The sequence below is a fragment of the Lepidochelys kempii genome, chromosome 21 (assembly GCF_965140265.1).
Source record: "Lepidochelys kempii isolate rLepKem1 chromosome 21, rLepKem1.hap2, whole genome shotgun sequence".
In the NCBI taxonomy this organism is placed as follows: Eukaryota; Metazoa; Chordata; order Testudines; family Cheloniidae; genus Lepidochelys; species Lepidochelys kempii.
The window spans coordinates 16228081-16237341 of record NC_133276.1 but is presented as its reverse complement, the minus strand read 5'-3'; the positions used below and the strand labels follow the sequence as shown (position 1 = coordinate 16237341).

Below are 9261 nucleotides of genomic sequence, written 5' to 3'. Positions count from 1 at the left end.
ACCCAATCGCAACCCCTTTGCCCTGCCCTAGTTTTCTGCCCGCTCTTCGGCGGAGGAGGTGAAAAGTTTGGCTTTCGGCCTCAACTTTTCGGGCGGCGCCGCGAAGCCCGCAAGCGGACCGGGGAATTTGTCGCCACAGCGGGAGGCAATGCCCCGACTGCCTCGGCCGCGTTAGCTGCGCTTGGGGCGGGCGGCGGTCGCCGTAGCCGGAGGCCCCCGCGCACTTCGCCTTCGCGGGCGCTGCGCTGCTTCGGAAACTTGCTCGCTTTTGCATTCGTCGCCCGCCTCGCCCCCGCTGGGCGGACTGCCCCCGCGGCGCGCCCGGTCCCGCCCGCCCCTCCGCCCGCGGGCAGCATGGCGGTCAAGCGGCGCAGAGGCGGCCGAGGGCGGGCTGAGAACGGCGCGGGCGCTCCGGGCTGGACGGAGGAGCGGGCGGCCGCGGGTCCCGGTCCCGGGGAAGCCTGGGCTTGGGGGTGCCGAGCCGCGCTGGCGCTGCTGCTGCTGGGGGTGGCCGCCGCCGGGGTGGCCCTGCTGGGCTGGCTGCTGGTGCACCAGCTGGGGGCCCTGGAGCAGCTGCGGGAGGCGCTGGGGAAGCTGCGGGGCCGCCTGGCCGAGCTGGAGGCGCTGCGGGAGCAGGAGCAGGGGACGAGAGAGCAGGTAGCGGGGTGCTGGGGGGTGGGCCAGGGTCCGCGGCTCCGGCAAGGGGGGGGGCGACCCTCAGGTCTTGGGGGGTGGGGTGGGGTGAGTGATTTGGGAGCAGGGGGCTGTTGTCTTTACATGCATTGTATTCGAGTGTCTCGGGGTGGGGGCGGCTGTTGAGGGGTCTCCAGTTCTCGCATGCATGGGCTGTTGTTGGAGAGCTGCAGCTGCCTGCCCCGGTGGGGGCTGCTATTGAGTGGGGGCAGCACAGAGAGCAGAGAACCGTCTCGCTGCCTGGGGGGGGGGGGGGGGGGGGCGTCCCATGCAACACCACAAGACATTTTTCCAGGCTCTGCGGATCCACTGACTCCCAGCTGGGCAGGGGGGTTCCATGGAGGTCGCTCTCCCCAGCTCTAGTTTGTATTCTTCACCTCTGAGCCCCTTGTGTGCCCTCCTGGCTCTCTGGGGCTGTTCTAAATCCATGTCCTCTTCCAGCTCTGCACCCTGGATATCCTGCCTACGCCCCATGGTCAGAGAAATGGGGAACCGCTGCTCTAGAGGCTCTCCCAGCTGTGTGCAGGGTAAGGGAGGGAGGCTTGTGAAAGAAAGTACAGCTGTTGTTTTTGGTCCAAAATCAAGGAGGTACTTGAGAATGATAATGAACACGACACAGGTAGCATCCCCAAACAACCCCCACACTTCCCCCAGAAATTCACAGCTGTGGTTTCTCAAATCGTAGCTATCCATGGATTAGTGGGGCAGGAATGCATAGTGTGTGAGCTGAGACATTAGGGTGGCTTCTTCTCTTGCCCTGCCTGCAGCAGGGCACAATGGGTTAATAGAACTGATTTCCATATTAGGGTGGAAATGATCTCAGTCTGTGGATCAAGATCCTGGGTGAGTGAACTTAGTGGCATGAACAAAGGAACTCTGGCCTGGTTGTCAGTCTCTTTGTTACAAGTGGTAGGCTGGACTGCCAAGTCCAGGATGAGATGCAGTGGGGAGTAGGGCTGGAATGGTACTGGGTTATGGGGAGCTGGCATTACGGTATGGAGGAAGCTTCTCGGCATGTGGCTGCACTGTTACTGGTTTTATCCAATTCTTGCTGGCATTGAAATTCATCTGTGGCTGTGTGGTAATGACACGCTAAAGGAGTTTGCCTCTTGGAGCAGAACCTCGACCCATCTGGGACACATTCTTCTCCTGGTTCTCCCTCAGGGGCAGCGCAGCTCCCCACAGTCCCTTGTTCTGGGCTCTGTCGTTGTGGTCCAGCCCTACGTTCCTTCTGAAGTTACTGAGACCGTCGCGTGTTTGAGGGCAGCAGAATCTATTGCTGTTTCTTATCACGTGCTTGCGCTGCATGTAAGGATGGGTGGTGTCTACATGACATAAGCTTTAGACCCATTTGCTATATGCACCAGAAATTATTCCAAGTGCAATGACCTAGGTCAGTGGCTCTCAACCAGGGGGGAGAGTACCTCTGGGGGTACTCAGTTTTCCAGGGGCACATCAACTCCTCTAGAGATTTGCCTAGTTTTACAACAGGCTACGTAAAAAGCACTAGCGAAGTCAGTACAGACTAAAATGTCCTAGACACTGACGTGTTTATAGTGCACTGTACACTGAAATGTAAATACTCTTTATCCCAATTGATTTAGGTTATAATTATATGATAAAAATGAGGACGTCAGCAATTATTCATAACAGTGTGCTGTGACACTTGCATTTTTACATCTGATGTAAGTTTTTAAGTGAGGTGAAACTTGGGGGGTACACAAGACAAGTCAGACTCTTAATAGGGGTACAAAGATCTGGAAAGGTTGAGAGCCACTGTCCTTGGTATTCATCTGGGGTGAATGCAGAGGTCTTTAAAATAGCCTCTAAAGAGGGCTTAGGTGGTACCTAGGTATAGTGTCTGTCTGTCCGTCCGTCCCCCAGCACAGGGAATGAGTTTCATTCTTGGTAGGGAGGCATTGACAGAGCAGTGGTCTGATGGAATAAAACCGGTCCTCTGCCCTGCTTTTGAAAGTGTCCAATGCCTTATGCTTTAGAGGACAGTGCTGGAGAAACCTGTGACTTACTTTGTTGGTAGTGTTGGTGTAGAAGCGAACTTTGTTGGCTACAAAATGAAGACCCAAATCCTCTCTCAACTTCCTGCTTGGATGTAGGCTACTGCTTTTTGCGAATACAGACTAACACGGCTGTTACTCTGAAACCTGCTTTATAGTGGTTACAAGTATAACGTACTGGTAGACTTTGCCATTTTGACTACTTATTCTAGGAGTGATGTCTTGTCTCTTTAAAACCTCACTTTATGTAATGGGAAGGACTCCGTTAGCGACTCAAGAACAGTCCCTGCAACTCCCTGGCCCCCAGCTATGAAGACTTTACAGGTTGCTGGCTCATATATAAAGCATGTTATTTTCTTAATGCTGCACTGTGAGTCCCATAGGCCTATTCCCCCTTCCCCCAATTGTACACCTTTTAAAAACCCAGTATTTAGGGTTTGGTAGCACAAGGGGTGAGGTGGAATTAATTCCTTATCCATATTTTTCTTTTTAACCCTGCAGTATATTTACAGTTGGTGGGAACTGGCGGGCTAGAGGGTCCAGGGCAGGGAAGGAAGAGCTATCCGCTGCTCAGTAAGGATTCCCCTTGCTAAGCTGTGAGCAGAGTTGCTGAGTGATGGGGGGCCGCGGGTTGTCCGTGCTAGTCCTCCTCTGTCAGAAGGTTGTTATGGCCTGGCCCACGGTTGCTGCGGGGAGGAAAATGGGAATGGAGACGAGGGAATGACATGCTGACTGATATTGTTTCCTTGTGCTACCAGCCCTCCCCCCATCAGTTTGCCTCTCACTGTCTCTCCTTGGGGCAGAGACCATTTTTTGTTTGCACAGTGCCTAGTAGGATGGGGGGTCCCTGTCCATGACTGGGACTCCCAGACACTGCAGTGGTACAGCTAATATCTAACAATAGAGGAGGCAACAGATCCACCTTTTCCTCTCCTCCAAAATGGAAGCGTGTGTCTGGTGCTAGCTGCCATGTTGGGGCTGTCATTGTGCCAGACCCTCTTCCCCCCCCCCCATGTGTGATTAGACTCATGTGCATGCATGCACCCTGCTTGTGAGAAAATTCCCCTCTGGGCCGTCGTTCACTGCTGTCTGTCCAAGACGCTGCATGTGCTGGAAGGAGGGATGCAGCCCTCGGGAGCTGTGGCATGTTGTTTTCGAACAAGTGGCAGGCACCTGAATGTGAACCCGCTCTCATTAGCTCTGTGGCTGCTTGTGTGCCTGACGAATCCACAGCAGCGTGCAGGTCTAATCCCTGCGGAGTGACTCTGCGTTACTAGGGGTCTGTGCCTGTGTGGGGCCGTGGGCAGCGCTCTCCCTCACTGATGGGCCATGTGGCTAGAATTTGCAGAAATTTAACTATAAATATCACCGTGGGAGCTGCTGGGTGCGGCGCTTTTGAAAAGCCCAGCACCGGGCGCGCTGACCAGCAGCTGCGGGGACTCTTCAGTGACTGTTATCTTGCGTTTATAGGTCTCCCTTAATCCAAAGTGAACTACCTGCCTCTCACACTGCCAGAATGCAGTGCCGCCTGCGTAGAGGGTAGCCGTTGACTAGTGTACAGCCAACCACACGGCTGAGATGGTGGGAGGAATATTATCCAGTGACCAGTGGGGCAAACTCCTGCTCTCAGGCAGGGCTTTGGTCTCCACTCAAAGCCCAGTGCGCAGTAAACTACTAAGAACGGTATTTATCCATCTTGAGTGGTCAGAGTTGACCCTGCTGGGATGTGAACCTATCGCTCCAGAAGTGAAGATATTTCACAGCTGAATCCGAGACTTCCGAGCCATCCCTCCTGGCTCGAGAAGGCAGTGGGGTATGCTGGCCACAGACTCCAAATCATAGCATTGGGACAACAGAATGTAACCTCTTCCCCTTCTTCCTAAACTTACGTGGGAAAGCCCCGCTCACGCCTGGGAGGAGAGAAGTATGTTTTCCACCTCCTGCCATGTAGTGGCTCTTGGTTACTAGTAATATCCATCTGCTTGTTCAGTTTCACCAAAACTCTGGAACGTAAAGCAATCCAGCAGTGACCGCATAGGTTTATTTGCGGATCCAGCCAATGCCTACCCAGAATTAAAATGAATACACTTGGCACGTAATCAGTTCCAAAGTGGTCCATCGTTTTAAGTAAGCACCTACAATTCTCCATTTACATTCACTTTTCCTGGTATCCTACCCCTGTAGCGCAGCTCAGCGTGCTTCTGAGCTGTTGCCATAGCATATTATACCTGTTTTACAGATGGGGAAACTGCTAGAACAGTGACAGGTTTCAGAGGAGCAGCCGTGTTAGTCTGTATTCGCAAAAAGAAAAGGAGGACTTGTGGCACCTTAGAGACTAACCAATTTATTTGAGCATGAGCTTTCCTGAGCTACAGCCCACTTCATCGGATCGGATGCATCAGAAGTGAGCTGTAGCTCACAAAAGCTCATGCTCTAATAAATTGGTTAGTCTCAAAGGTGCCACAAGTCCTCCTTTTCTTTTTGCTAGAACAATGTGGTCACAAGTGGTCACTGATTTTTGGTGCCCAACTTGAGACCCCTGGGATCTGATTCCCCCCCGCCCCAGCCAAAATCAGTGGCCTCTTGTCACTCAGGCCAGTCACTACCCCAAGGCTAGATGGAGTGGTAGAGCTGGGATTAAAACCCTCAACCCTGACTTGCGCTCTCCCTAGTTAGAGACTCTTCTGTATGGTGGTGGTTTGACCCCTCTCTGTGACTGGAGAGGAACTTTCCAGCCAGCTGCACTAAGTTCTCTGGTCTGGACGCTGAAAGCATTTGCCTTCAGCTGTTTAAATTTGTTGAGGCCTTTCTTTAAGGGCTAGTGCAGGTGCTCAGAGGAGTTTCCTGTCACTTTATAAGAGTTCCTGTTTGTTTAGAAACGCGCATTGCACAAAAGTGTCCTAAATCCACTCCAGATGTGCAACTTCTGCTGCCGTTCCCTCACATCAGCCTACGTTCCATCCCTGCCCGCTTATCCCTGTCACAGTAGCATGGTGGGGGAACATACAAGCCAAGTGACTTCTGACCATGCGGCTTTCGCTTGCTCTCTGGTTCTTTCTGTCGATTCAGTCTTTTGTCCCTGTCATAAATAAAGGGAAGGGTAACCACCTTTCTGTATACAGTGCTATAAAATCCCTCCTGGCCAGAGGCAAAACCCTTTCACCTGTAAAGGGTTAAGAAGCTAAGATAACCTTGCTGGCACCTGACCAAAATGACCAATGAGGGGACAAGACACTTTCAAATCTCAAGGGGGGAGACACAGGGTTTGTCTGTCTGTGTGATGCTTTTGCCGGGAACAGATCAGGAATGCGGCCTTACAACTCCTGTTAAGTTAGTAAGTAATCTAGCTATACATGCGTTAGATTTCCTTTTGTTTAAATGACTGGTAAATAAGCTGTGCTGGATGGAATGTAGATTCCTGTTTTTGTGTCTTTTTGTAACTTAAGGTTTTGCCGAGTTGGATTCTCTCTGTTTTGAATCTGATTCCCTGTAAGGTATTTCCCATCCTGATTTTACAGAGGTGATTCTTTTAGTTTTTCTTCTATTAAAATTCTTCTTTTAAGAACCTGATTGCTTTTTCATTATTCTTAAGATCCAAGGGTTTGGGTCTGTGGTCACCTATGCAAATTGGTGAGGATTTTTATCAAGCCTTCCCCAGGAAATGGGGTGTAGGGCTTGGGGGCATATTTTGGAGGGCAGACATCTCCAAGGGGGCTCTTTCCCTGTTCTTTAACACGCTTGGTGGTGGCAGCATAGGGTTCAAGGACAAGGCAAAGTTTGTACCTTGAGGAAATATTTAACCTAAGCTGGTAAGAATAAGCTTAGGGGTCTTTCATGCAGTCCCCACATCTGTATCCTAGAGTTCAGAGTGGAGAAGGAACCTTGACAGTCCCAGCACGGTTACTCACTTCCTTTGCTAGTTAAATACTTAATCATAGAATATCAAGGTTGGAAGGGACCTCAGGAGGTCATCTAGTTCAACCCCCTGCTCAAAGCAGGACCAGTCCCCAATTAATAAGGCAGCTTGACTTGCTGTGGGTAAGGTTTGGATAATAACTCTTATACATTGATCCTGGTTAGCAGATAACTCTTTGGTCGCTGACTGAATGCTGCTCCAGCAGCCCCCTTTTCAATTCCTTTCTGGGGGGGCTCAATACTAAGGAGAAGTGGGCCAGCTGTCGGGAACTGTTAATCTCAAGCCTGTTGTCTGGTCACTGGCACTCTGCAGTGTTACCAGAAGCAGTTTGATTGTCAGTGTTACAATGGGATGAGAGATCTCTCTGACCCAAAGACAGCTTGACAGAAAGGACTAGCCAGTTTGGTAATGGGATACAGGGGTGGCAGGTTTGTAGAAATTCTGGTGGTGCCCAGAGCCCGCTCCTGCCCAAGGCTCTGGGAGGGAGTTTGGGCGGGGGGAGGAGGTCTGGGGTGCAGGCCCTAGGCTGGGGTAGGGGATAGGTGTGCAGGCTCTGGGCAGGAGTTTGGGTGCAGAAGGGGTGAGAGGTTGGGCTCTGGGAGGGAGTTTGGGTGGGGGAGGGGGTCTGGGGGGCAGGCTCTGGGCTGGGGGTGGGCGTGCAGGCTTTGAGAGGGAGGTTGGGGACGGGAGGGGATGCGGAGGAAGGGGGTGCAGGCTCGGGAAGGGATTTTGGGGGTGGGAGGGGGCTGTGGGAAAGGGGTGGGGATGCAGGTTCTGGGAGGGATTTTGGGGGTTTGGCACTTAGGCTCCTAGGCAGGGTGGGCTAAGGGGCCTCCACGCTCTGCTACCCCCAGGTACTGCCCCCGCAGCTTCCCATTGATGGCAGGGGTGCTTGGGGCGGGAGCAGCGCTTGTAGACCCAGACCCACCCCGCCCAGGGGCCGGCAGCCGAGTGGAGCGAGCAGGCAGGAAGCTGCTCAGCTCCCGCTGCCGGTGGTGGGTGGGGGCTGTTTTAAATCGCCTGGGGGACACGTTGGGGGGGAGCGGAAGGCGGGGCCGAGGGAGAGACCCGGTCTCAAACATTGCTCGAGCTGGGCCCCGGGCCAGGAGTATTCCTGGTTCTCAGACACCACGGGCCCATAGAACTCCCCGCCCATGATGGGATACAGAACCTTCCAGTCTCAATCAGTAGTGACCGGAAGTGATTGCCAGCTCTCAGCTTTCACATATGTGGGAGGGGCCCAGTCCAGGACCTGCTGGGCAGATCTGCCCAATGGAATCCAGCAAGGCCTTGGGAGACCACCATGATGTTACCAATGTAGACTCCCTAAACTGGCCTCCTTGCTGACAATTTCTGCATAGAGGCTGAAAACTCAAGAGACCCCAACAGGGGGTCCCTGCAGGGGAGGACTGAGATGTATTAGCGGGGGGAAAATGCACTTCCACTGCTTAACGAAAGGACTCTGTTCTCCAGGCCTGTACTTGCCCCTGTGCTCCATGCCAGTCACTGAAGTCTTCATTTCCCAGCTTAACAAGCAAGGACGCTTCTTTTTGGGGGGTACTCACCCAAACAAGATGGAGATGCTATGCAGCTGACAGCACTTTATCTGTAGCCAAAGTCAGCCCACTGAAAGCTGGAGTTCCCCTGGTTCTGGTGCTCCTGGGTGTTGGTCATGATAGTTTAGGTTTTGGGTTTGTTGTTGTTGTTTTTTTTTTTTTTTAATTGATGTCCCTTCAATTTCCACCATTAACTTGTGGCAGGAGCTGCGGGAAACACACACGAGAATAGCCTCTGCTTCTGTTTCAAGGTTCTCGTGTGCAAGCAAAGAGCAGCAAGCATCCTGGGGGCCGGCTAACCCCAACAGAAACTGCTTCTCGGGGGGGCTTTTTAAAAATCTGTTGGTTTTGGTTTGGGGGAACTTAGTTTTGCAGCCTGACAGTGGTGCTTTTCATGAGCATTCAGCCCTGCCAGATGGGAATGTAGATGTCTGTGCTAAGGTGTGACCATTCTATTTTAGGAAAAAATGGAGTCCATTAGAGCCAACAATTGTCTATAGAGCCATAGCTTGGTCTAGTGAGTGATGACAGGCTGCTAAAATCTTTTGCAGCTCTTTTCTGGGATTTGCCCAGTGTAATCCTAAATTGAATGTTGTGTAGTGGTCCCAGCAGCTACAGCCTCCTGACTGAGCAGCCCCTTGCTTCTTATTTGCATCTTTTTTGAAGCCTGTTGTATGTTGCTTGTTTCAGTATCAATGCCAGAGAGCGAGAGTGGCACAGGTTGTGAATTAACACCTCCCAAGATGCAGGGCTGGGTAGCCTTGCTGGCTGTAGGGTGTTCTTACTATGGCTAGATACACTGAAATCTGGCTTGATATTTAGTTGATTTGTCTGTAGTTTTGTGAAAATGTCTTCACAATTAAAAAAAAGAAAACAAAAAAAAATCCTTTTTTAAATGTCAGTAAATATTCCGTGCTTGTTGGGAACCAAACATGCCCTCGGGGAGAGCCTGAAAGGACATGGCCTGTAAAAGCAAAACCGGCTCTGTTTGTTTTGTTATCCAAGTGGAGGGAACCAGGGGCAGCACTGGATTTTTACAATGCGTCGCTTCCAATGATCATTCTAAGGGGCTGTTAATGCA

At 52.0% G+C, this 9261-nt stretch overlaps 1 protein-coding gene across 1 annotated transcript in view; it reads left to right on the top strand.

The window, feature by feature from the left end:
• The first annotated feature begins 354 nt into the window (after window positions 1-354).
• Window positions 355-9261, top strand: part of LOC140901495 (uncharacterized) — a 36087-nt gene continuing 27180 nt past the window's right edge. The window contains exon 1 of the mRNA XM_073320421.1: window positions 355-657. Within this exon, the coding sequence (XP_073176522.1) occupies window positions 355-657 (303 nt within the window). The remainder of the gene's footprint in view (window positions 658-9261) is intronic.